At 37.3% G+C, this 26,693-nt stretch overlaps 1 protein-coding gene across 6 annotated transcripts in view; it reads right to left on the minus strand.

Moving 5' to 3' along the window:
* The window catches only part of Ctnna3 (catenin alpha 3), a 1,585,684-nt gene that overhangs the window by 473,414 nt on the left and 1,085,577 nt on the right, over positions 1–26,693 (minus strand). For all 6 annotated transcript variants that reach the window (NM_001426985.1, XM_039099277.2, XM_008772944.4 and 3 more), the window contains one exon: positions 8,443–8,599. In NM_001426985.1, coding sequence (NP_001413914.1) covers positions 8,443–8,599 — 157 coding nt within the window. The remainder of the gene's footprint in view (positions 1–8,442; positions 8,600–26,693) is intronic.

The raw sequence follows: 26,693 nt of genomic DNA on the forward strand, positions 1-26,693 counted from the left end.
ACTCTCTCCATCCTCCAGGACCCCAGAAACCACCGTCATATTCTGCTTCTACAACCTGAATTCTTGGGGGAAAATAGAACTTTTAGCTTTTACACTATAGATTTTTCATAGCATGATAAACTCTGGAGTTAGTTTATTAATTAATAAAACTCAATTAAAAATTCCCATGGATCTCTCCAAGTCCCAAAAATCTATATAGAATGTTATCTCACAAGCCCAGACCCAGAATTTTGTGTATTTCAGATCTTTCTTATGCACTCTCATGAGAAATGGGAGGGATTCCCCATTCTTGCTCCTGGGAGGATGTTTGCAAAAAATAAATAAATGAAAATTTAAAAGTAGGTAAAGAGGTAAAGACTATACTACTGCCACTGTCATTTCAGTTGGAACTCAAATGACTAGGTAAAATGCCCTGGACCTAGTTGACTTGAGCAATTTTTTGTGGCAAGAAAAGTCTTGCCTTCTAATCTTTCATTGTCATTCCTGATTCCCTATATAAAGTATTACATTGTGTAAATCCCACTGATTAAAGTATATATGCTTCATGACAGAAAAATTGCCCCTAAAGTTGAGACAATATCTAGTCACTCCTAAATAAAAATGAAAGTTTAAGACTGATTTTTAATTGGTTTGGTTGAACCCTTTGGTAATACAACTGGTTGTTGCACAACATATTGTTAATAAGAAATGCATAGTTGGTGAGACATCTTCAAGAAAATATTTTACAAAAAAGAAAAAAGAGTATGGTTCAGCATGCATAGATTTTGTAAGAAGAAAGCGTGTGCATCCAAAGAACTGAGGAATGATCTGTCATGTTGTTACACAAGTCTAAAATCGAATCCTTAGTGCACTTAAGAACTGTTGATGACTGTTCCCACTCTACCTTAAAGTGACAGGAAAAATGTTCATCAAATTGATTTTGACAAAGGCAAGAAAGGACTTCCAATTGTAGCTGTCTACAGATAGGTGAATAAAACCCTAACTACAATCTTGTCATATCTGTATTGTTCGCTCCTGCAAGAGCATCTTGAGGGAACTTGACTCTCAGTGCGTGGAATTGTGTGAGAAACTCTAGTTCACATGCTGAGGTACTTTTCAGTCATGTAACTACAGGCAGTAATTCAAAACATAATTACCAATAAAGGAATGATGGATGACATTGGAGAACCTAGTCTATCATTCTTAAATACATGCTTTCTCCCCTCCCTTATGCAATGATTTATGTAAATCTGTGCAAAAAGTTTCTGAAAAGAGTATAAAGTTTGAAGAGGGATATATGATCACATGAAAATATTAGCTCAGAGATCAGGAAGGGGGATAAAATAACCATGACAACGCTGTTCCTTGATTTTAGTGAGTAGCATAGAAGATTGTTGTGCATTATCTCTGGACTCTGAAAAAGGAAAGTTTCTATTCTTGGTATATAGATCCCTGATACGGTGGTTTTGATAATGATGACCCACACAGGTTCATGTGTTGTAATTCATGACACATATAGAGTAGCATTATTGCAAGGTGTAGCCCTGTGGGAAGAAGTGTGTTGTTGTAGAGGCAGGCTCTGGGGTCTCATATGCCAAAGTTAGGCCTAGTGTGGCAATCTCCTGCTGCTGCCTGTAGATCAAGGTGTAGAACTCCCTTCCTTTCCCAGCACCATGACTACCTCTGTGTTGTCATGCTTCTTGCCATGATGATTATGATAATGGTCTAAACCACTGAAGCTATTAGCCAGGCCCAGCTAAATGCTTTTCAGTCTAAGAGTTGCCATGTTTTTTCTCTAATCAGAAAAAAGCAAAGCAAAACAAAACAAAACAAAGCACTAAGATCTCAGGATTATTGAGCCTGCGTCAGGGTTCCTTCAACAAGATGACCCTCAACTTCTGATTACAAATATAAATGTCAGTCATGTTCTTTAGTTTCTTTTTGGACATATTAGTAGAAAAAAGCAAGGTACGACAATTATTGTATATGAGATGTTTGATATTATGTGCTATATTGGTTTGTTTCTCTTGAATTCCTAAGAACCCTGTTTAGCAGGACATCACTATTTTTCCACAAGAGTTGCTTTGGATTCTAGACTTGGTACTCTAAAATTGATATAGTATAAAATGCTATTATTTTAAAAATTTAGTTAGCAGTTTATTTTATTTCAAAAGTTTAAAGATCTCATGGCCATGATCTCTCTTCAGCCCAGTATATTGCTTTGGGCTTGGCTAATCAGATAAAATACTTAAGCTGTTTACATTATGGACAGTTTTCCTTTGTAGTTCAACTATAGTGGATAGTTTCATTGGATATTATTCTATACTGGATATTATGGTGTTTTAGGATATTGAATGCATTGCTTGAGGCTGTTCTGGCTTTAAAATTTTGCCCTGAGAAATCAGAGGAGGAAAACAACCAAAAGACCCACTTAGTTATGATGCCCATGAAATATAACAAGACCAACATGAAACTACAACCTTAAGGATGCAGTCATGGTGCAGATATCTTAGCTGTAACCAATCCTTCTCTAGTTGGTCTAAAACCCATTGAACAAGAGAAAATTCTTCCTGTTGCTAGCCAACTAGCTGACTATACAAACTAATCAAGTTATGGATCTTGGAAGAGTCCCTCCTCCAGTTACCTGTTCACTGAACCAGCAAAATCCCTAAACTAAATTCTATACACAGGTAAATGAGTCTTCACACCTTATCAAGGAAACCACTTTTCTCATCAGACAGAGACCATTACCATAAACCACAACCAAACACACTGCAGAGTTATGAAGCCAAGACCCAGTGATACATCTACAAACAGCTTCTATACCTAAATCTTAGGGAAATTTTAAGAAGACTGGGAAGAAAGATTCTTACATACAGAAAATCAGAGAGTTTTCTGTGAGAATACATTCCCAAGTCAAACCAGATGTGTACCCATAAATTTTCAAGATCATGAACTAAGCCCAGACAGTAACAATAAACACGCCAAGGGAGATGAGAGAAAGTCCATGAGGCTTCAATCCTATACAAAGAACTATGGGAATCCTGAAATTGGAAAATATACTCTTCCCCAAAGAAGAGGATACCAATTGGTTATTCAATACCAAATGGTCAACCCTGAAAACATGTATATAATTAACATGCTATTGATTGAGCATCTGGAACATATATATATATATATATATATATTATATATACATATATAAAACAATTAATGAAAAAAGAGGGCATGAATTTGAAAGAGCAAGGAGTGGTATGTGGAAAGATTAAGAAGTAATAGATAGAAGGAAAAAATATAAAGTAAAATAAAAAATAAAAAGCATGAGACTCTAAATATACAGATATATTCCCTGCATCTCTTAAATAATCTGACTCATGTCCCTCAATCCAAATAGGTTCTTTCATGGGTTCTCTTTATTGATGTGCTTTCCACCTATCAAGATTCACTTTAGCAATTCACTTAAGCAGCTTCATTAAATAGTTTCCCCAATACCTTGACACAATAGCAGCAAAAATACAGGCTTTTGTTTCAATGACTGTGACACTTTTGAAAGAAGATCTGTACATTAGATTGCGAGTTTCCTGGAATAATAGTTTGTGGTTTCATGTCCTCTTTTATTCCATAGACTATTGCCTGATACACAGTAAATCTCAACTTACTTTTATCAACATTTATTTCTATTTTGTTTTGCTCATATATACATAGGCGAGTACTATATATAACACATTTGATCATATTCACTTTCCACTCCTGATTCTTCTTTATCACAATCCCTTAATTACCCTTGCAACTTCGTGTCCTTCTTCAAGTTTAAAAACCCATCAAGTCTAATTTACATGGCCCAAATAGTCTTGGATGTGTGGCCATCAAAAAAGTGTTATTTTCCTACCTGGGGGACATACCGTAAGGATCTCTCATCTCATCTCATCTCTCTCTCTCTCTCTCTCTCTCTCTCTCTCTCTCTCTCTCTCTCTCTCAGTAGCTATCAACTGCCAATAGCTTCTTATCTGTATCTGTTTCTCTGTCTGTCTCTGTCTCTCTATATCTATCTATCTATCTATCTATCTATCTATCTATCTATCTATCTATCATCTATCTATCTATCTATCTATCTATCTATCTATATATATATATATATATATATATATATATATATATATCTCCCCCCCCCAGTAGCTATCAACTGCCAATAGCTTCTTAGCTAGAGTTATAAATATATGACCCTCAAACAAATTCTGGGACTTCTGTCTGGCTTGACACAGGTCTTGTGGATGCTGTCAGACCCTCTGTGAGTTAACTTGTGCAGGTACTGTCGTTCTGCCCATTCTTTGGCTTTAGCAATGTTTCCTGAATCTTGTATAGAGGGGACTGGGGTACAGATGCTCCATTTAAGGTTTGTAGTTTAAGAATACACCCCCCAAACACATACACACATATATGATTTCAAAGAAAATGTCTCCTAAAAGCTCATAGGGACTGGCATCACTGGAAATGGGGTAAGAGTCTCAGATGCTCAAGTCAGGCCCAGTGCAGCACTCACTTCCCAAGGCCTGCCAATCTGAATTTAGAACTTTCAGCTACCTCTCCAGCACCATGTCTGCGTGCATCCTGCCCTGCTTCTAATGACTATAGCCTCTGAACTATAAGCCAGCCCTAATTAAATACTTTCCTTTATGAGAGTTGTTATGGCCATAGTGTCTCTTTCACAATAATATAAACATAAATGTATATGCATAAGCTTTTGTAAATTTTATTTTTTATTAATCATTCCATTTGTTTACATCTCAAATGATATATCACTTTCCAGTTACCTGTTTACAACCCCCCCCCCACACCCCGATGCCTAACTCACAAATACCACATTCTTATTTAGTAGTGTTTTATATACAACCAATTCAACATTTTGATTTAGATATAAAAGGTGGTTATTTGGCATTAACTTATGAAAAGAACAAGGGAAATCTATTTACTTTAGTTTTCCTTTGTCAGATAATTTAGATTACAACTTTGTAGAAGCCAAAGATCATGACAATAATGATACCATAAACAAAAAGGCCAGTTTTAGAGCATTTTTGACGACAGTATCAAGTTATCTTTGAGTCGCTGTGTCAGGGTCACGGGGTCTCGGGATGATTAATGAGAAATGTTACTTTTCATGGTATGAAGATTTTTCAAACCATTAATTCCAGAACTTAACGCATTTAACAAAAGGACAAGATATAGACACTGAAAAATTAATGTTGACACAGGATTTTAAAAGAAAATAAATCCTACTCTTTACTTAGTAAATGCATAGTTAGAGCCTTCAAGGGCATGCAAGGGATGGAGAACTGCACTGAAGTTTTAGCACAAAGTATGAGTAAAATTGCACCTATTTAAGGAGATCTTCATATTCCTAAGCCAATGTGATGTCATTTTTCAGAATGCATTTTGCAATAAGGAACAGCCATGTTTAGTCCATAAGTAGGGTCTGTTTCAGAAGACTGTAAATTCCTCTCAGCTGACTTCCTGATTCCCCTTGTGAAAGCCCACAATATCTCAGCATCCCTCCACAGGATCCTTCCACAACTTCTATATCTCAAGTTGTTTCCCCTATGTGGGTAACTATTGTTAGAAATTTTAGATGACAGGACAGTCTTGTAATAAAACGTTTTCAAATGTATCTCCTCTCATCCATGACGAGTAAATAGCATAGACCCTGATTCCTGGAGGACTTTAAGACATGTCTCTTAAAATTGAGAAGCCTGTTTTGTACTTGGTGATTCACAGTTCAGGTCTCTAGATTTATTTGTTATTTGGTCTACGTGATAAGTAGAGTCTAAATACAAACATTTATCTCTTTTTTGAGACAGGTTTCTCTGTATATCCCAGTCTGGCTGTCCTGGAAGTTACTCTGTTGACCAGACTGGCCACAAACTCAGAGATCTGCCTTCCTCTGCCTCCCTAGTACTGGGATTAAATGTGTGTGCCATCAATGCCCAGCACAAACACATATTCTTTAAAAATAAGTATTAGAGAAGTTCTTTTACTGTTGGACATATCAGCAAATGTAGAGAATTCTGTCCTAAACAGACCCTGACTGGGAGTGACTGCATACATTAAAGCTTTGTGAATCAAATTTGGTCAACTGAAAGACCCATCTATCACTTAGCCTGAGATCCTCCTCTGACTTCTAGCCTGGTGCTAGAATGCTATATGCAACCAGCTGTATCTTATCTCAAAATCTGGGATATCAAAAGAGAAGGTTTCACCATATATGGAAAAATACAATGAAAAAACGTGATGCTACAAGAACCATTGGAGTCAAGGTGAAATCAATGGGCACAAGCTTATGAAGACCACAGCATGACTCATCTGTAGAAATTCCACCATGTTTTGAGGAAACCTTGGTTATGTGTTAACCTCTCTTGGTTATGTGTATCTCCTCCTCTTCTTCCTTTGTCTTTTTTACTAATAAAACTCTCTGTTTGTATGACAAGTGACTAGCCAGAATTGTTGAATTATGAGGAAGACACAGCTCAGGGACTTGCTAGAGCCTGTGTATGGAGGATGATAAGAACATCAGTGCACTTCTTATCAACTCAGCACTGCAATAGCACATTAGTGGCTTAAAACTTGTTCATGCGAGAGCATTTCAGCTACAAAAATCAACAAATGCCACAGACCAGTGTTATCATCATGTGCTGGGTCTAAGTCACTTATTAGTAATGTCACCATTCAAAACTAACCAGGGGAATTTCATCCCTTTTTTGTTGATTGATTTAGGGAAAGGGCAAGGGACTATGCAAACAAATTCTCTTCTATAATGAGTAGGATAGATGATAGATAGATATATAGATAGATAGATAGATAGATAGATAGATAGATGATATATCTTTAAAAATTTATATTTAAAATACAACTATGGGGGTTGGGGATTTAGCTCAGTGGTAGTGCGCTTGCCTAGCAAGCGCTAGGTCCCCAGCTCCGAAAAAAAAAAAAGAAAGAAAGAAAAGAAAAATACGGGGCTGGGGATTTAGCTCAGTGGTAGAGCGCTTGCCTAGGAAGCGCAAGGCCCCGGGTTCGGTCCCCAGCTCCGGAAAAAAGAACCAAAAAAAAAAAAAAAAAAAGAAAAGAAAAATACAACTATGATAATAAAAGTATTAAACAGACAAGATCTATCAAGGTATTAGTTGCATCAGCCATATTAGGGGTTGTTAATCTTTTCTCAAATACATATTCTATATTTTCAAGTTTTAAATTAAATTTAAATTTTAATTAAATAAAATCAAGTTACTTAAAGTAATTAGAATACATTCTTTCATTGGTGTATCATTAAAATACATTGTATTTCTGGCTTAACTGCTTAGTATGACAGGCAGATGTGCATGTGAAAGTTACAAATTAATTAGAGAAGGCTATATTCCATCAGAAAAGCTTAATAAACTGAAACTAGATATTCATGAAAAAGCATGTTTTATTATAAAGGCACAGAAACATAGTCTAAAACTGTTCTTTTATGAAATTGAAATAAGGAAATATATAATTTGCTTTAAATAAGTTGTTACTTTGTTAAGGTAAGAAAAGTGATGAAAATGTTGTAGCTATTTTCTCTGATAAGAAGATAATCAAAACCTGAATCATGTTTCTAAGTCAAGTTTTGTGATTCTCTATGCATTCAGTTGGGATCCCATTCTAGCCTGCATGAGAAATTTCTCTGGGCTTCACATGGAGTCTGAAACACATCTTCTGCTGACATCGCTAAATATTTAGACTGTTTATTAGATTCCTTAGATTAGAAATATCGAATACCCATATTGGGAGGCGAAATGCCATATAACATCTCTCTCTCTCTCTCTCTCTCTCTCTCTCTCTCTCTGTGTGTGTGTGTGTGTGTATGTATGTGTGTGTCTGTGTGTGTGTCTCCTCTCTCTTTCTATTTGTGTGTGTGTTTGTGCATTTGCAAGCGTGCATGTGCATGTGTATTTTCCTGATTTTCCTGACTGAAGATAAATTATGTTGGGAAAAAAACCTAACTCTTCCAGCTCCTTCTCCCAACTATGCTTTGACAATGTATAGGGACAACTTATAAAGACACAAAGACAGTTGAGAACTGAAAATCCTGCCAGAAGTGAGACTCATCATACCAGATGGACCACCAATGACACTCGTGCCTTCCACACTCTACCTCCAGACACTCAAATATAACGAACCCTTTATATTGTGCAAATCAATTATAGGAACTTTTAACCTACTTCATAAAGTATCTGATAAGATGGCACAGTACATGGAGGCACTTTCCACCAAGTCTGAAGGTTTTACATTTGATTCTTAGAACTCATATGGTACAAGGAGATGAGGGTGTATATGTTCTACATATACACCGTAGCATGTGCAAGTACACCTGAACACACACATGTAGGTAATTAGAAAAAGAACATTGACGATATTATGTGAATGTATGAAAAGACCAAAAAATGTTACCAGATACAGCCAGGAAGTCATCGATGCTGGTGATGTCATCCACAGCTTCAGTGAGGACATGGATGTAATGCTCCCAGGTGCGTTTGTACATTTCCATGGTGTTTTTGACCACTTGGCTCTTGGGTCTTGATGCCAAAGCAAGTGCAGCATTTATGATCTGTGAAGATGTAGATGGCACATATGTAGTTACTTCCTTGGAAAACAAAAGCCAATGTGCCGTACTCTTTTGTCACGCTCTCTTTATGATTAAATTTGACTATCATAGCAACCAGTCAAATGGCATATATCACTATGTGTAATTTCCTTTTTGTTTTTGGGCAATATCAGTTTTATTTACATTTATTAATAATTTAATTATTTTAAAACTATCTACTGCATGACAATGTCAGAGGATTACAGGATATGAAACTATAATGGGTGTCAGAATTTAAGGAGCTTAGATATTTCCCAATGTGAAAGATCATATAAAATTGTTATGCTATTGGTAAAAAATGCAGAAGTGAGGGTGTTTAAAAATCTGAGAAATTTTCTTCAATATAAATGTTTAGAAAAAACTTTGGGAAATATGACCTTTATTTATTTCAGATTTATTCTTATTTTTCTGTATGTGTGTGCATGTCACTGTGTCTGGCACCCACAGAGGCTAAAGAGGATAAGTACACGAACTTCTTGACAATCTAGCAATCTCTCTCGCCGTGTAGCATGACATTTTTTAACTGGGAACTTGGATTCACACCGGATAACTAGCCTCTGCATGCAAAAATCATTAAAACAAGAAATTTGAGTTAAGAGTAAATACGTCATTGCACATATTCATTTACACATCCAATCATTTCCTATCTCAAATTCAAACTTTTACAAGTCAAGTACTATCATAGGTTTTAGAATATGACATAGAAGACAATATAAGAAAATGCTACAGCTTCTATGAAGGTAATATTCCACCAAGGTAGACAGACAATTGAAAGGTAAGATCAGTACAATAGAAGGTCTGTGAGACATTTATGAAAACTAAGAAAAAGTAAGGTCAAAGAGTATGGCAGTAGGGAATGGATGGTATGTTAAAATTGTACAACAACCTTGTATTGAAGTAGATATTTATTTAAATAATAGCATCAGCAGTGGTGATATAAAAGGAAGATATTTTTAAAGGGTAAATGAAAATTCTTTGAGTACAGTAAGCCATTTTACTCAGAGCCTGAGTATGTAAAGGCTGGGCAGGAAGCTCTAGCTTGTACTATAGGACTATGCCTATTTGGAATGCATCAGAAAGGCATGCAAGTGTGTGAGCTATCTGTTCAGCACTGTGCTATAGAAAATTTCAGAGCTCACCAGACTTAGCAGGTTATAGGAGTGACAAAGAACATGAATTACAGTGGTGCAGGTAATAAAAAGGATTTCATAGCACTTTCAACAAATTAAAGGAAGCTAAGTGTAAGTCAAAGATTCCTGTCAGAAACACTAGGCAGTTATTAGTAAGCCTGTTGAAAACAGTATAAAACAGCATCAAAATAAATCCTCATATAAACTAGGTAAAAGATATCACAAAGAAACACATTTCATGAGATGTCATGGGAACATACTAGGCGTAAGTTCAGTGATTATATGCCACAAAACGGTGGTCATCTCTGTGTGACGGAAGGTGAGGTGCTTTGTTTTGTTTTTCTCTTTGCTTCAATATGTTAGTGAATTTTTCAGAGTTTCTGTGGTGAATAAAAGTTAGCTGTGTTGTCAGAATAAATGAAGTAACCCTTGAAAGAAAGATGATGACTATAGTTTTTCCATGAGAATTTTGAGGACTGGCAGTAAGACTTTGATTGGAGACATATCAGATGCTAAACAACAGTCAAGGGTTTTTGGTATTTTTCATTTTTTATTGTGATTTTTACTGGATTTTTCTTTATTTACATTTCAAATGTTAACTCCTTTCCCACTCCTCCCCAAACCCCCTCCCCCTGCTTTCCCTCCCATTCCCACCTCAACACCCTGGCATTCCCCTACACTGGGGAAATGAGCCTTCAAAAAAGATCTAATACCAATACTCTTCAAACTATTCCACAAAATAGAAACAGAAGGAACACTGCCCAATTTGTTCTTTGAAGCCACAATTATGCTTATAACTAAACCACACAAAGACCCAACAAAGAAAGAGAACTTCAGACCAATTTCCCTTATGAATATCGATGCAAAAATACTTGATAAAATTCTTGCAAACAGAATCCAAGAACACATCAAAACAATCATTCATGATGATCAGGTAGGCTTCATCCGAGGGATGCAGGGATGGTTCAATATATGGAAATCCACCAATGTAATCCACTATATAAACAAACTCAAAGAAAAAAAAACCCACATGATCATCTTATTAGATGCTGAGAAAGCATTTGAGCAGTCAGGGTTTAAAGGTCAGAGTTGAACAAATTTAGCCACTGACTCTGTTATTACAGAGTTGACATTCAATCCATTCTTTTTTCATAGGAAAACAAACACATTGTAGATTCAAAGATTTCAACTGGAATTTTTTTTACGAGCTATTTTTCTCCTAACGTGTTCATATATTGAAGTAGATTGTGGTTGCCTATCTGTAGTCCATCAGATTCTGTACCTGATACATCACAACGGGGAAGGTGCCTTCCCTATTTCCTTCCTAACACATCCATAATCTCAGGAGGAAATAGGCTTGAATCTTGACAAATGCAACCAAACAGACAATGCTCTGACTTCAGCCTGTCTGAGAATCGGGAGATTCCTAAGCCACCCTCCTATGGCTTCTGGTTCAGTTGGTTTGTGGTGAGGCTTTAAAATTTGGATATCTAAGGAATTCTCAGTTGACCACAATGCTGATCACTCACAGGTTTACAAAATGGGATTTTCCTCTGGCCTCATGTATCTTGTTATTGAGGCAATATGGAGATAGAATTACGTGTGCCTTTCTCATCAGCAGCAATTTGAGAATCTCCCTCCCTGCTTCCAGGAAACCCAGTCTCCAGGATTACAGAGCACAGTGACACTATATGTATCCATGTACATTTTAGAAATAGCATTATCATGCCCCCCCCCAGGATTCTTGTAAAACACATGCAAACAAAATCCTGCACTGGGCAATTCTCAGACAATATTTAGATGCCTTTATAGCTGCAATGCTGAATCCTTAGTCACGTTATTTATAGGTGGAGAAACCAAGAAATGAAAGATCTCATACTGGTTACTTAGCTGAGAAATGGTAGTCAGGACACAAACTCAACATCTGCAATGACGGAGCTAGATGTCCTACCTGGAAACATGTCAGTCATTCAAACTCCTTCATGCCATTTCCCATCCTGTTTCTTGTTATCGAAAACCAACTTGATGGTACAAATCAGACTTTCACCTCAGGGAAGGGATCATCCCTTTTCACTACTTAATACTAGGTTGCTATCAAGTATTACTTCAACCGATTGTTCTTTAAACTTCAACACAAGCCTGTGTCACAGCTGTGAATATTTAACTGCCTAACTTCTGCTCGAGACCATTTCACCGTTGCTAATGAGATGGTTGAGAGGAGGCGACATCAGGCTTCTCATTTCTTAATACTGATAATCACTCTTGAAATTTACTATAGCAAGTGCCTTTCTGAAGCTGGCCAGTAGTGCTAGATAAAATGATAGAATGGAACTTTATCCTACAACACTTAAAAAATAAGGATCACTAACAGAGCCGACGGTAAGTGGGACAATGTAGAAAATATCCCAAAAGTGCCTCTGCTCTGTTTCATTTGGAAATGATCCAATATGAAAATTAATAGGATAAGTGGTGGTTTGTTTGTTTGTTTGTTTGCTTGTTTTGAAGAAATAATAACAGCAAGATAGACCTTAATAAACCCATCTCTTGGAGAATGCCCAGCAGATGCAACAGGAGTACAGTGTTGGAATTAAAAACAGAAACCATGATGCATAAGAAAAGAAGAGATCTTGGGAAACATAAATGGTGTGAGAGTAATAAAAAGGGGAAGTAGAAAGGTGACTTTAAGGGAAGAAATCTCTCTTGGAGAAAGAGGTAGAAAACTAAGATGCTAAAGGGTCACATGATAAAGATGCTCTCAAAAGTTCAGGTTGAAAAGAGAGGTAGGAATAACAAGATGCTTTGGTGGAGCCCTGGGACAGCTATGTTGTCAGAGAACCTACCCAATGTGATTATTAGTTTAAGAGTCAACCTGAGATACCCTAGAATCACGCAGGATCAGAGTCTCAGTGAAAGGTTGTCTACATTGGATTGGCTTGTGGATGTCGTGAGGGAGAGTACTACAATTTAGTTTATTGATATAGTAAAACAAGTCTATTGAGGGCAGGACCAGTCTTTGGGCAGGGATTCTCATCTGTGTCAGAGCAAGGAAGCTAGTTAACTATAAAGCAGACTGGTATGCAACTATATCTCTCCGCTCTTGGCTGTGAAAAGAGTATGACTGTTTGCTTCCAGCCAATCATATGCTACGAGAGGGCCAGCCACTCTGCTATGATGAACTATGACCTAGAATTATAAGAAGAATAATTGCCCTTCCTCTGGTAAGGTGCTTTGTATCATAGTATTTTATCACAGCATCAGCAATGCCACAAGAACACTCAGCATGCACAGAGGTGTGGTTTCTATTGCCAGCTTGCATACACCGGTCATGGTGACTCACGAGGTAGAGGCAAAGGGATCAGGATCCCATAGCCTTCCTCTGCTACATAACATGTTGGAGGACGGATTGACTAAACAAACAAGCAAAAATGCTTTTAGATTCGCTAACTATAATGACTGCATTAAAAAGTGTCCTCTCCATTCAATAAGCTAACGCCTACACCTTGCTAAAATTCTTTCAGTAGAATATTACAGGTGGAAGGCTGAATTCACTTGCTTAAAAACATCATGTCGGTATTCTTTTCTTTTATTTCTTGGCTTCTGAAGGAGAAGCACATTAAATTTTAAGGAAATGTGCTGTAACTTTGGATATAACTCCAGTGAGGTACCCCTTGACTTCAGTTGTAGAGTTTTATTAACCTATTAACTTACAATGTACCTTTGTGTACAATGCAAAAGCTCTGGTCGCTGGTGTTTCTTTGTTCCCACAATTGGACCACTGTGTGCACACACGTCTGTGCTGAAATTATGGCTTCCCAGCCAGGCATGCCTTTAAAATACCATGCAAAAGCTACAGTGGGGATCTGGAGCCATGAATATATGACAGGTGATATTTTGTGAGAACATTTTCAGTTCAACTGCTGATCCAATTTATCTGATTCAACAGTACTCCGTGAGAAAGCTTTATCCTGCTTGACTCTGCTGATATTAAGCTTAAATCTAAAAGCAGACACATTTTGGAAGAGGTACTAACCCTCTTGAAGATGGAAAAAATATTTCTCCTGAGTCATATTTCTGGCATTTTTACTATATACACTGGACAAAAAAAATGACCAACCTTGTCTTCACATTTAGCTAAAATTTTAAATGAATTTTCTTGCTTTCTGAGTGGAAATGTGTCTGTGTTAGAATCACCCTGGTCCTGGCAGTTACCCGGTAGTCAGTTAGCATTTCGGGGTGTCTTAAAATGCAGGCCTTTATTGTATTTTCACTAGAGTGTTTTTATATTCTGATGAAAGTGTCCTACTTCCAGCTGCTGTTTTCTCAAAATCGCTTTCTTTACTACAAACATATTTTCTTTCTTAAATTTAGAGAGGATCATGCCTCTCACCACTCCTGATAACTTCCGGTAGAAAAACAGCTGACTGCAACCAAAATCTAAATTCCCTTTCATGGAAGGTCTCCATAGGCTAGCCTCATCTAAGATGTTTCATTATAGCATACTGCCCAATACCCTGTCCAGCTCATTTCCTGGAACACACGGTAGCTCTGTGATTTTGCTATGATCATCACGTAGGTCTCTTTACCCTTCCTCTGCTCACCAGATAAAACAAACTGTACTTATAAAAATGCAAGCAAATGTCACTAAGCACCATGCGGTCCCTCCCAAACCCTCTGCCCAACCAACCGGACCTCCCCTTCATGCTTTAAACTCACTCCTTCCCAGTAAAACAAGGGGCAGTTATTCTAGTGAGCAACTGCACTTCGTTGTTGGTTTTCCCTAGCTCCTAATTCCCCATGCCCTTTCTGTCCCTAACCTTATCATCCCCCTCTTCATTCACACATTGCATTTGAATTTTTTAAAGTTATTTTTGAGATTTTAATTATATTTTCCCCTTCCTTTTCCTCTCTCCTAATGCTTCCAAATACCCTTCCTCACACTTTTTCAAATTTATGTCCTCTTTTGTAATACTAATTCATATGTATATATATATATATATATATATATTATGTGTGTATGAATATAAACTTAGTGTTACATATATACATATATATACATATATATAAACATATAGTGTTACATATATACATATATATTCTATTGTGTATATATATATATGTATATAAATATAAACTAATTAGGCCATATAGTGTTGCGTGCGCGCGCACACACACACACACACACGATTTAAGCACTGACCATTTGCTACTGAAGAACAAATTGATATGCTCTTCCCTAGAGAAGATCACCTCTCAGATCTCTAGTTTTCCTCTATTGCCTGTAGTTATGTAGGACTGACACCTCATGGTCTTTTCCCTGTCTATTTTGCCATATATCTTGTTGTCATACTTGTTTAGTTCATGTTTGGGCAATCACTTTGGCAAACATTTTGAGTGTAGCTTTCAATGATACTAGGAGACATGGATTTTCGAAAAACTCCTTGATCCTCTAGATGGAGACTTCAATCTTTCTTCCCCATCTTCAGGAAACTGTTCTTATATTTTTGCTCCTTGAGCTCCCTTGAGGTATTAAAAATGCATATATAAAGAAGTAATCTAATAGAACCTCAACTAGATGGGCTGATGGAACTAAAGCCACAGAGGAATTACAACAGACCAAAGTCATTACAAAGCAGAAAATGGGTGTGGGCAGAGCTGGGGTATCCTGGGTTAAATATGTCCAGATTTGAGCTTGCTAAGAGAAGAAATCACACTCACAAGAAGAAAGACGAAACAAAGGAGAAGAAGGGAAGAAAGAAGAGAGGGGGAAGCTGGCTGGTTTTGAGAGCTTCTAGTTTGCAGATTAAGATGCACAGACAATCCATGTGATATCGGTGATGGTGCTGTTATTTTTGTTGTTGCTTTTGATGATTAAGATAACGATGATGGCAATATTGTCAAATGTTAACAGTCAAACCCATACTTCCTTGTTCCAGGCACCAATCCAAAAACTTGATATCAATTTACCATCAAATATTTGCACCACAATAAAGAGATGCCCCTTCCAACGACCCTCTAGTTAATGAAAAATTATCTTTCTGCTCCATACGGAGTTTGTTCTGTGCCTTAGACTATGTGTCATACAAATATATAAATTTATGCTGCCATTAGTGTTGCTAATCCTTAAAACTAAACTTATTGAAGGAAATATTCCATTACTTGCCTTTTGAAGTAAAATCAATACAAATATACATATATATTATTAAGGTAACATAAAATCATGTTTTGGCTGTCTATAAGCATACAATTCCAAGACATTAGGCAACCTAACACTGTGATAACAGGCTTTGTCAAGTTTCTCAACAGACATGGATCGTCCCTAACAGAAATTAGATACCCATTAAACAGCGACTGTGTCTTTCTCCTTCTCCCAGCATCTACCACTGTCTACAGTATTTTCTCTCATTGAATATTATTCTATTTGTCATAAAGGTGCAACTATTTAATATTTCCCTTTTATATCATGTTTAATTTTTTACATAATGTTTTCCAACTTCTTTTATGTTCTAGCGTGCATGAAAAATTTGTTTTTAAATATAAGCCCAATGAATATGTCTATCATACTCTGTGCTGACCGGATATTTCATACTTTTTGCTCTATTGAGCAATACTGATATGACCATGGATCTAACCATGCCTAAATTTTCAATGATGTGTGTAGTATATTCTCAAGAAGAGGCATCACTGGGTTACATGGTAATTTCTATTTTTATTGGTTATTTTATTTATTTACATTTCAAATGTTACCCCCTTTCCCACTTTCCCCTCCACAAACCTCCATCACTTCCCCCTCCCCCTGCCTTTATGAGGGTGCTCCCCCACTGCCCACCGACTCCTGCCTCAGAGGCTTAGCGTTCCCCATCCTGAGTCATCAAGCCTCCACAGGACAAAGGGCCTCTCCTCACAGTGATGCTAGATAAGGCAATCCTTTGCTACATATCCAACTGGAGACATGGGTACCCCCTCTTTCCCCTTTGCTGGTGGTTTAGACCCTAATGGGTCTGGTTGGTTGATATTGTTGTTCTTCCTATGGGGGTGCAAACCCCTTCAGCTCCGAGATTCCTTGGCCTAACTTCTCCATTGGAGTCCCCAAGCTTAGTCCAATATATGTCTATGTACATCTGCATCTGTATTGGGGTTGCTCTGGCAGAGCCTGTCAGGGGGACAGCTATAGCAGGCTCCTGACAGTGAGCACTTCTTGGCATCAGCAATAGTGTCTGTGTTTGGTGTCAGCAGATAGGATGATCCCTAGGTGAGGCAGTCTCTGGACAGCCGTTCCTTCAGTCTCTGCTCCCCTCTTTGTATCTGCATTTCCCTTTGACAGGAGGAGATCTGGATTAATATTTCTAAGGTGGATGTTTAATTTCAAGCACAGCTTTATGCGGGGTGCTAACACTGTTTTTCTTGGAAGCGTTCATGTGTTCAGCTTCCTGGCAGGTGGGACAACTTTTGCTATGTTAACCTTCCATCAAATAGATTTTTTTCCATCCTACAGACACACTGGAAAACTTGGATTTTCTTTGTTTCTCCATGTTTATAACAGGACTTCTCCATTGTTAGAACCTCTTCTGAGACCCCATGAAAGCTCTGGAATGTGGTGGTCTAGCCTAGAAAACAGTGTTACACCTATTTTGCGATCCAGCCAAGGGGAGCTTTGAGTGGAGGATCCTTTCCATGTGTAGTCACTGGAGAATCTCGGTGGATCCCAGTCACTGCCTAGAGTGCTGCTCATTTCTCTATACCAGGAATGCTCCCAGATGACGGCACCACATCTCTTCCCCTTCTATGTGTGCTCCAAAAGGCTGAGCAAACCTTCCCCGTTTTCTTGTGAAGTGCAGTATTACAATAAAGTGTCCTGTGTTTGAGGAGATGTATGGTGTGAAGAAAGGTGGCAGAAGCTGTGCGGAAGGGAGGAGGGAGAGGGGAGAAATGGAAGGAAGAAGCAGAAGCAGAAAGGAAGAAATGAAAGAAGGAAGAGAGAATGACAGGAGGAAGGAATGAAGGAGGGAAGAAGGGAGGGAAGAATGAATGATACAAGAAGGGAAAGAAAGAAGTTTTGTGGCCATGGCCAAAAGGTAGTTTATATAATAAATGTATCCTATCCAGGATTATTGTCGGTATTTAGAAATCAATTAGTTATTTTTTTTATTATCTTGAATGATAATTGGTGTAGTTCACCACTCAGATGAGTTTCCATATTACTATCAAGGAATTGGATTTTTTTAATTAACTTGAGTATTTCTTATATACATTTCGAGTGTTATTCCCTTTCCTGGTTTCCGGGCAAACATCCCCCTCCCCCTCTCCTTTCTTATGGGTGTTCCCCTCCCCATCCTCCCCCCATTGCCGCCCTCCCCCCAACAATCACGTTCACTGGGGCAGGACCCAGGGCTTCCCCTTCCACTGGTGATCTTACTAGGATATTCACTGCTACCTATGAGGTCAGAGTCCAGGGTCAGTCCATGTATAGTCTTTGGGTAGTGGCTTAGTCCCTGGAAACTCTGGTTGCTTGACATTGTTGTTCATATGGGGTCTTCAAGCTCTTCCAGTTCTTTCTCTGATTCCTTCAACGGGGGTCCTATTCTCAGTTCAGTGGTTTGCTGCTGGCATTCAATGCCTCTGTGTTTGCTGTATTCTGGCTGTGTCTCTCAGGAGCGATTTACATCCGGCTCCTGTCGGCCTGTACTTCTTTGCTTCATCCATCTTGTCTAATTGGATGGCTGTATATTAGTTATTTTTCTACTCAAAATATACATTTTTTTCCTTAAAGAAAACATGGGATTGGGGCTTGGCACAGTCTGTCCTGGCACTACTGCTTTAATTTTCACACACACAAAAAAAATCTGTGACTTCAGAAATGATAAAACAAGCACAGTTTCCACTGCAACCATTTCTCGAGCCATGTCTTGATTACAAGATTACAGTGACTTTGCATCCCTGAAAATAGAGCCAGATGAGGTAGATCGGATTCTCTACAATATGGAAACTTTTGCAATGATGGTGCCTTTCCCACACACGTCCCTTCTGTTTAACATTAGTTTTTCACAGAAACAAACAAATAAAAATATTCTTTAAGAATAATGTTGCTTCGGTGTCTCTTAAAAGAGGGGGCAAGACTATTAATAGGAGGAAATATGGAGACAAGCTTTGGAGCAGAGGCTGAAGAAAAACCACCCGGAGACTGCTCCTCCTGGGGATCCAGCCCATATATCCAGCCACCAAACCCAGACAATATTGCTGATGCCAAGAAGTGCATGCTGACAGGAGCCTGATATAGCTGTCTCCTGAGAGGCTGTGCCAGAGAATGACAAATACAGAGGTGAATGCTTGCAGCCAACCATTGAACTGAGAACAGGGTCCCCATTGGAGGCGTTAGAGAAAGGATTGAAGGAGCAGAAGAGGTTTACAACCCCATAAGAACAATACAAACCAACTAGAGAGAACCCCCAGGGACTACACCACCGTCCAAAGAGTACACATGGATAGACCCATGCCTCCAGCTGCATATGTGGCAGAAGATGGCCTTATTGGGCACCAATGAGAGGAGACACCCTTGGTCCTGCCAAGGCTCAACTCCCCAGTGTAAGGGAATGTCAGGGCAGGGAGGCAGGAAGGGGTGGGTAGATGGGTGGGTGAACACCCTCATAGAAGAAGGGGGAAGGGGATGGAATAGGGGGCTTATGGATGGGAAACTGGGGAAGGGGATAACATTTAAAATATAAATAAAAATAGAGAAAAAGAAAAAGAATAATGTTGCAGATTAGCAGTCTGGTGAGGTACTTGGTGGGTAGAAGTGCCTGCAGCTAAGCCTGGAGATCCAAGTTTGATCATACAAGGTGAAAAGAGAAAACTCCCACAAGTTCTCCTCTGAGTCTCATGTGCACTATGGCATGATGGCATGCCAACACACACACACACACACACACACACACACACACACACACACACACATTGCCCAAAAGTTCATTTTTTTTAAAGAATATGGCTGCAAATGGAAGGCTAGCATATTGCTGACTAGAAGAGCATATTAAATGCCCTGCCCTGAGCCAGGTGTAGTTTCAAAGTTCTTAATTTACACAGAGGTGTTCACCTAGTGAGCATGATCATTATCACTACCTTCAGCTAGCAGTTAAAGCAAATGTTGTACAAAGTATTCTAGGCAAATACATGTAAGGCTTGTAAGGAAACAGTCCAGTGTTGTACAGGGATTTAACGTAGAGTTTCATTTCGCCTCGGAATAATTGTGTGCATTAAATCAAATCGCTATTTCAATACATGCTTTTACAGAGGATAGAGCTATACAAAACTAGGGTTGCAAGAGGGGTGGGCTTGAATGTATGAATCTCCCTGAGGGTGCTCCTAACGTTAACATTATATTGAATCTTAGCACATGACATATACAAACCTCTTGAAAAATATCTGTAGAACAATTACTTTAAAAGTTGAAATAAGTCTATGTAATTTAATTTTTCCCTAGAGACAGTTCAAGGCTGGCTTTAATACAAAGAACCTTAAATTTTTTGGTTAATATCACAAAAGCACTTTGTGGATTAAAATGATGAGTTATGCACTGAGTGGTCTGATTACTGCAGTGTCATGGTGTGCAAAGATAATTAAAAATAACTAGATATATGACTACCAAAGTCACCGAAGCTTGCCTGTGAGTTGAACTTATTTATCTTGTATGAAAACTGGCACTGGCATTGTGACCTTAGAATTTTAGCAACCATAGTGGATCTATAGCAAAAAATAGAAACCATCGAGTCAGGTTCCAGTTCTAGGCTTTCTTGAATTGGTTGTTTAGATGTTTCTCCTTGTCCGGTGCTGTTTTTCCACCTCTCTCTTTTGGCTTGGGAAAAACGTGTTTGTTTTACCTTGTATTTTTTATTTGGAAATTACCCTAACATTCGGAATTAAGGCATGTGATATTTGTTATTATGGGTATCTGTTATCATAGCTATGTGTCAAAAGATGAAAATGTCACAGAATCAGAGGAGACAGTACCGATGAGGAATGCTAGCGTGTCCTGGACGTAAGTTCTAGAGACCATTAATGACAAATCATTCTACTTTGGCCTCTCAACCTTGTAATCTCCTTTCTCATGAGCAGCTAATCCTGCTTATAGGATTATTCACACTAAATCTGCTCACAAGGCTTACCTTGCCTTTGAGTACATGTAAGGGGCTAAAATATAATACTCTAGGGGTTAAATTATTTTTAGTACAAGTGGCAAAAATTACTTCTGGAGAAGTATGGCTTTCTTTAAAATTATATATCAGGATAATTTTTTATATTTCATAAGTGATGTCAGTAAAAAGGAAAACAATGACCTAGGGCAGTCTGAATCACAGCAAATGCAATGAATGGAAAAATTAATGTCCTCTAAAATATGTAAATAGTTGCCATTTCACACATAAAAAAACAAGCTATGTCTCTACCACTAAAAGGAGCTTTAAATTACACATATTATTAAATCCAGTAAGGGAAGGAAGAGAAATAGGAACTGAACTGTGTGGCAATAGACAAAATTATTAACAAGCTGGATACAGATGAACGAAAATGGGGTTTTGAGAAAATACTATATTTTAACTTCCCTCCATTGATCACCAGTTCTGTGTGGCTTCAGGAAAGTTGTTACCCTCTGTACTTCAATTACCCAATAAAGTTATTGTTTCAAGTTTTAATTTTTTACTTCCTATTTTTTTAACAACAAAACATAGCAAAATAAAATGTAACAAGATGAAACAAAACCCATTATACTGAAGGTCCAAGAGGCAAATTAACAAAGGAAAAGGAGCACCAGGGAAGGCACAATAATCAGAGACCCCTTTGTTTACATCCTCAGCAGTCCCATAAATACACTAAACTGAAAGCTAGAATATGTACGGAGATGGCATGGTGAGATCTATGCAGGTCTATGCTTGCTGCGTTTGATTCTGTGAGTTCATATGAGCTTCGTTCAGTTGATTCAGAGGGCCTTGTACTCCGGGTATCCCCCATCCCCTCCGGCTTCCATACTTCTGTCTCTTCTTCCCTGGCGTTACCTGAAAGGGGAGGGTGTGTTCTCCAGAGACATCTCATTTAGAGTTATGTGTTCCGAGGTCTCTCTTTGTGGATAACGCAATGCCCTATTTTCTGAGGGTCATTAAAATATTTGCTACATGTGTGGTTAAGGAGTTGGTTCAGCATTTGCTGCCCTAGCAGAGAAGCTAACACTATCTATCAGCACAGGGCAGCTCACAAGAAATCCAGAGTCACGAAATCCAGCACAAAGGAATCATTGCTCTCTTGTAGACTCTGAAGGCATCAGGGAAGCATACAGTGAAATATGCACATGCAGGCAAACACTCATACACATAAAACAAAAAATCAATAAATCCTTTAATTGTTAATTTTATAGTTTGTGGGAAGAATTATTTAGTTTAGTTATATAAAAGAACTCATAATTTAAATACTTCATGAATATCTATGGGTACAGATTGCCAAAAATGTGTAAGAATGTCTTGGGAATTTAAAAGAATACTATTTACACGAATATACAAATACAAAAAAACTAATAAGAAATTAGGTTCAACAATCACATTGATATCCTAATTGGAAAAATGCTCTTAAGTTAAATGTATAAGTTTAAGAAAAACCTAGCTAAAGCAACTGACAAGAGTGGAAAACATTTCTCACACAAAGAAAACCTGGATGTAGTCATCTGTAGTCTAGTGTAAGGCAATGGAAATGATATTTTAATAATAAAAATGCATACATAACATACCTATTTTCAAGCACTATAACCCCACTTCACAGTGAGTTAGTAAGTAGGGAATTTGGAATGAAAATAATGCCCAGGATTTTAAAAATGAATTTGTTATCTCTATCAAATAACTTTTGTTTTAAATGAATTTTATTCTGGAACCATCTGTGGAGTTTCCTTTTGAATGTACCATCCAGTCTCATATAGGTACAAAGGAAACAGTTAAGCTATTCACTAATTGCCAAAATGTCTTTTTTTTTTAAATAAGGGGCTGGCAGATTTAAAAGAAAAAAGTTTGCATTGTCTAAATGTTGGGGATTAGATATTCTTTATTCATAGATTTGGAGTTTCTGAAAGTATAGTTCCAGTTTTAGCACAAAAATGAGTTAGACAAAATTAAATTATTTAGAGAATTTAACCTTATGAACTATTAAGGGATATTTACTATGCACATACCACTCTTGTAAGATAAAAATTTCAGAAAATAGAAGATGCAAAAACTCATAAAATATTTTCTGGCATATAAGAGAAAAAATATATAAGCATATATATGCATATATATGGTAAAACAGGATGATTCTCTCCCCCTCTCTTCCTCACTTCATTATATGCCCCTATGCTTGTTCCTCTGCCCTCATTTTCTTTCCCTTTCCTTCCCTCACCTCTTTCTCTCCTCCCTTCTCCTTTTCATCTCCTTCCCCTTCCTCAAATCTCTTCTCCCCTTCCCTTTCTATTTGTTCCATTAATTTTTCTCTCTTCATTTTTTTTTCACTCCCTAGGGAAAAAATCTTTGATGTGATATCCTTGACCTCAGCATCTGACTTCTACTATTCATTAATCCAACCTTACTATTGCTCTCCCTGGGACAATTGAGGTACCTTTACCTCAGCTTCTAGCTGTTCTATACAAACTGCTATCTCTGAATTGTTACACATATAAAATCTCCATTTCCTGTAGGATAAAATTAAAAGCATGTAATTTACTTAAAGCCTTGACACATTTGGTCTGGGTTTATTTCTCTAGCGTTATCTCCTCCCCAGTCCCCTTCACTCCCTCCTATTTTCGTTCTTTCTTTATTTTGCCTAGGGCATTCATTTCTGCTGTTCCCTTTGTGTCCAATTCGTCCCTAGAGCTCACTTTAAGCATCATTTCCTCAGGGTAGTTTTATAAAATCTAGGTCAACTCCTCTCATTATGTACTTTCATGAAACAATGTCCCCTTCCTTTTTAGTCTCACTGTGCATTAGAGTGAATGTCTGATTTGTGGATAATCCTTGTCTCCCACTGATTACCAAAACCAGGGACTTAATGTCTCAACATTATTTCCTCTAGGTATGTGGACAAGTCCAAGTAGATCTTTCACCTCCTGTCACCCACTCAAAGCAAATGTTTCATCTGCTTCAGGCATACAACAAATGTATAAAAAATTTTACAAATGATCAAGTTTAGCCTTGCAAAAATCTCTTATAATAGTTTTATATATACTATTTATATAGTATATATAAATATAGTATAAATAAATAAATATATATACTATATATATATAATAGTTTTTTTATATGTATATCTGGTGACATGTCATTTTGTTTACAACTAACCTCTGGAAACAGAAAACAAAATGAAGCCAGCACTAATGCTCATCTGTAATAGAGAAAATGTTCATCAAATCTTCACACTCAGCTATTCCACTGGTTATTCCAAGCTGAAGGTCTTCTTCGTAGTAACAAGGCCTTCCCCCTTTAGACACTCTACTCTAATATATTGAGGCTGGACTCAAAGACAATTGAATATTTAGTGGTCTTTTTCCCTCATAAGACTATTATGCTCAGAATCTGTGACCACTTATCAAAGTTAAATCAAAATCAAGTAAACAACCCAAATAGATATATAACCTCTAAGGAAATAGAAGCAGTTATTAAAGATCTCCTAGACAAACAAACAAATGAACAATAAAAGCCCAGAACCAAGATGGGTTTAGAGTAGAATTCTACCAGAATTCAAAGAAGAGTTAATGCCAATACTCCTCAAATTATTTAGCAAAATGGAAATAGAACAAACATTGTCAATTTCAATTTGTGTGGCCAAAGTCATCCTGAAACCTAAACCACAAAAAGATTTAACCAAAAAAGAATTTCAGACCAATCAACTTCATAAACATTGATGCAGAAATACTCAATAAAATATTTGCAGACTAAGTCCAAGAACACATCAGAAACATCCATCAACCATAGTCAAGTAGGCTTCATTCCAGACATGCTGGGATGGATCATTATAAGAACATCCACCAAAGTAATTCATCATATAAACAATCTGAAAAAAAATGAAACCACATGATCATCTCAGTAAACAATGAAAAAAACCTTTGATAAAAATCAGCACATATCAATGATAAAACTCTTGGGAGAGATCAGGGGTACAAGGATGTTACCTGGACAATAAAGCAACATAAAGCAAGTCAATAGTCAACACCAAATTCAATGAAGGGAAACAAAGTAACTCCACTAAAATTAGGGACAAGTTATTCACTCTGTCCCTATTGATTCAATATAGTACTCTTTAGCTAGAGAAATAAGACAACTAAAAAAGACTAAGGGAAATAAATTGAAAAGGAAGAAGTCCAAGTATTGCTATTTGCAGATAAGATAATATACATATGTGGCTCCCAAAATTTAAGCAGAGTCCTTCTACAAATGATAAACACCTTCAGCAACATGACTGAATACAAAATTCCCTCAGAAAATAAAAATCTATACCTAAGATAAGCAGGCTGAGAAAAAAATTAGTGAAATAACATCCTTCATGAAAGCCACAAATAATATAATACATCTTGGTGTAACTCCAACCAAGCAAGTCAAAGGTCTGTATAACAAGAATGCCAAGTCTTTGAAGAAAAATATTGAAGAAGTTCTCAGAAGATGGAAAGATGTATGCTCACGTATCGCTGTAGTACTAAATAGTAAAAATGGCCATCTTATCTAAAGCAATCGACCGATTCCACAAAATTTCCATCAAAATTCCAACACAGTTCTTCACAGACATGAAAAAAAATAATCAATTTCATATGAAAAACAAGCAAACAACAACAACAACAACAACAAAAACCAGGATATTTAAAACAATCCTGAACAATAAAAAGAACTTCTGGAGGTAACACCATCCCTGATTGCAAGCTATAATAATAAAAAGCACATGATATTGGTAAATAAAAAGAGGCAGATTGATCAATGTAATCAATTCAAAGACCTAGAGGTATGGTCTATGGACACTTGATTTTTTGACAAAGAAGCAAAAATTATACAATGGAAAAAATAAAGTATGTTCAACAAATGTTGGTAGTCTAACTAGGTGTCTGCATGTAGAAGAATGCAAATAGGTCCATATTTTTTCACACGGCACAAAACAAATCCAAGTGGATTAAAGACTTCAACATAAAGCCTGATATACTAAATCTAATAAAAGACAGGGTAGTGAATAGCCTTACACTCTACAGGGGTTGACACAGGAGACAACTTTCTGAACAGAATACCAATGGTCAGGTTCTAAGATCAACAATTGATAAGTGGAACTCCATGAGACAGAAAAACTTCTATAAGGTAAAGGATACCATCAAAGGAAACCCTAGAGAATGGAAAAAGTTCTTCACTAACCCTACACCTAACAAGGGGCTGATATCCAAATATTATAAGGAACTCAAGAAACGGGACATCAGCAAATCAAATAACTCAATTTAAAAATGTGGTGTAGATCTAAACAGAATTCTTGACAGAGGAATCTCTAACAGCTGAGAAGTACTTTAAAAATGTTCAATATCCTTAGTCATCAGGGAGATGAAAATCAAAATGACTGAGAATGGCTGTCAGAATGGCTAAAATCAAAAACTAAAATAACAGGTTAGCTGGCGAGGGTGTGGAGCAAGGTTAACCCTCCTCCATTGCTATTGCAACCATTTTGGAAGTCAATTCGGTGATTTCTCAGAAAACTATAAACAGATCTACCTCAAGAAACATTTATTCCACTATTGAACATATACCCTTACCATTTTTCACCATACCACAAGGACACTTGCTCAACTACATACTTATAAACTTTATTCAGAGTAGCCAGAAATTTGAAAGAACCCAGATATCCTTCAACAGAAAAATGGATAAAGAAAATGTGGTACATTTACATAATATAGCATTACTCAG

Source organism: Rattus norvegicus, chromosome 20 (assembly GCF_036323735.1).
Source record: "Rattus norvegicus strain BN/NHsdMcwi chromosome 20, GRCr8, whole genome shotgun sequence".
Lineage (NCBI taxonomy): Eukaryota > Metazoa > Chordata > Mammalia > Rodentia > Muridae > Rattus > Rattus norvegicus.